At 39.6% G+C, this 1,257-nt stretch overlaps 1 protein-coding gene across 1 annotated transcript; it reads left to right on the plus strand.

Annotated features, from left to right (window-relative positions):
* The first annotated feature begins 22 nt into the window (after positions 1-22).
* LOC111670686 (uncharacterized) lies at positions 23-1,230 on the plus strand. Its single transcript, XM_023427524.2, has 5 exons — positions 23-96; positions 258-476; positions 786-821; positions 945-1,051; positions 1,134-1,230. The coding sequence occupies exons 1-5, from the start codon at positions 79-81 to the stop codon at positions 1,198-1,200; spliced, it is 447 nt and encodes a 148-aa protein (XP_023283292.1). The 5' UTR covers positions 23-78; the 3' UTR covers positions 1,201-1,230.
* The last annotated feature ends 27 nt before the right edge of the window (positions 1,231-1,257 follow it).

Here is a 1,257-nt window from a genome sequence, read left to right on the forward strand (position 1 = left end):
TGTGTGTTTCTCCTTCAGAACAAACTGAAGAAGATCAAAGAGAAGTACAAAGATCAGGATGAAGAGGACAGGGAGCTGATGATGCAGCTGCTAGGGGTAAGGATGAATGAAAACAACTATGCAACCCTCAACACATAGTTGTTGTTACTGTGTCATTGTCATGACACCATCTGCTAGATTTTGTGTTAATGTAGTTTGTGTACACAATCCTTGATACTTCCACAATAAATAATATTATAACTATGTTTCTCCTTTAGTCAGCTGGTCACACGAAGGATGAGAAGGATAAGGGGAAGAAAGGAAAGAAGGGCAAAGGTAAAGATGAACCCGTCAGGAAACCACCCTCCCAGAAACCACCTCAGAAACCCCGTAATATGGAAATTGCAGCAAAGAAACCAGAGCGGACAGGAGGAGAGGAGGGTGAGGAGGACAGGCAGCCTGGAGAGGAAGGAGGTGCTGCTGAACCGGAGGAAAAGGTAGATCACAACACTCCATACTAAACTGGATAAGGATGTAATACCTAATACCAGTGTCCAAAATGTTTGTCTGGTGAAAAACTTTGAAACGTCCCTCCGTCTCTTCAGTTCAGTTTTTCTAAATAATTGGATGTAGCTTTGAATGCCTCCTGTTTATAGGGTATGGTAGCTGGTAGGGATCATTTTATTTTATTAAAAATGAATTGAAATTTTTTTTGTGTGTTTTCAACAACAGTTTGAACAACCTTGTAATTTTGTATTGTATTTTGAATTCCTTTCAAGCCATCTATGCTTGATCCTCTCTTTCAGGAGGATGATGTGGACCAGGACAACCCTGGAGCAGAGGTGGTTTCCTAAACCTTTACCTGTGGATAAATGGAGTTTGTACTCAAAATGAATAATTATTCCCTCCATAATACTCTTTTCAAAAATTGGTTAACTTTGAATCATTTATTTTTTTCGCCCCAGGAAGCAGAGAACCTGCTCACCTCTTTGACAGGCCAGCCTCATCCTGAGGATGTGCTGTTGTTTGCTGTGCCAGTCTGTGCGCCATACACTGCCCTTTCCAACTACAAGTATGTGGAATTAACCTTTCTGTTTATAAGAGACTAAGTGAACAGTATGTAATAGGGCTAATGAGTCATTTGTTATCCACAGACACAAGGTGAAACTGACACCAGGTTCTCAGAAGAAAGGAAAAGGTAAGAACAGTGATCTATTCTGATATTCATAAACCTTTCTCAATGTTTTATAGTGAAAAAACGTTTTTTTTTTTTTTTTT

The sequence above is a fragment of the Seriola lalandi genome, unplaced genomic scaffold (assembly GCF_002814215.2).
Source record: "Seriola lalandi dorsalis isolate HSWRI2012SDOR001 ecotype SW California unplaced genomic scaffold, Sedor1 jcf7180002006089, whole genome shotgun sequence".
NCBI lineage: Eukaryota > Metazoa > Chordata > Actinopteri > Carangiformes > Carangidae > Seriola > Seriola lalandi.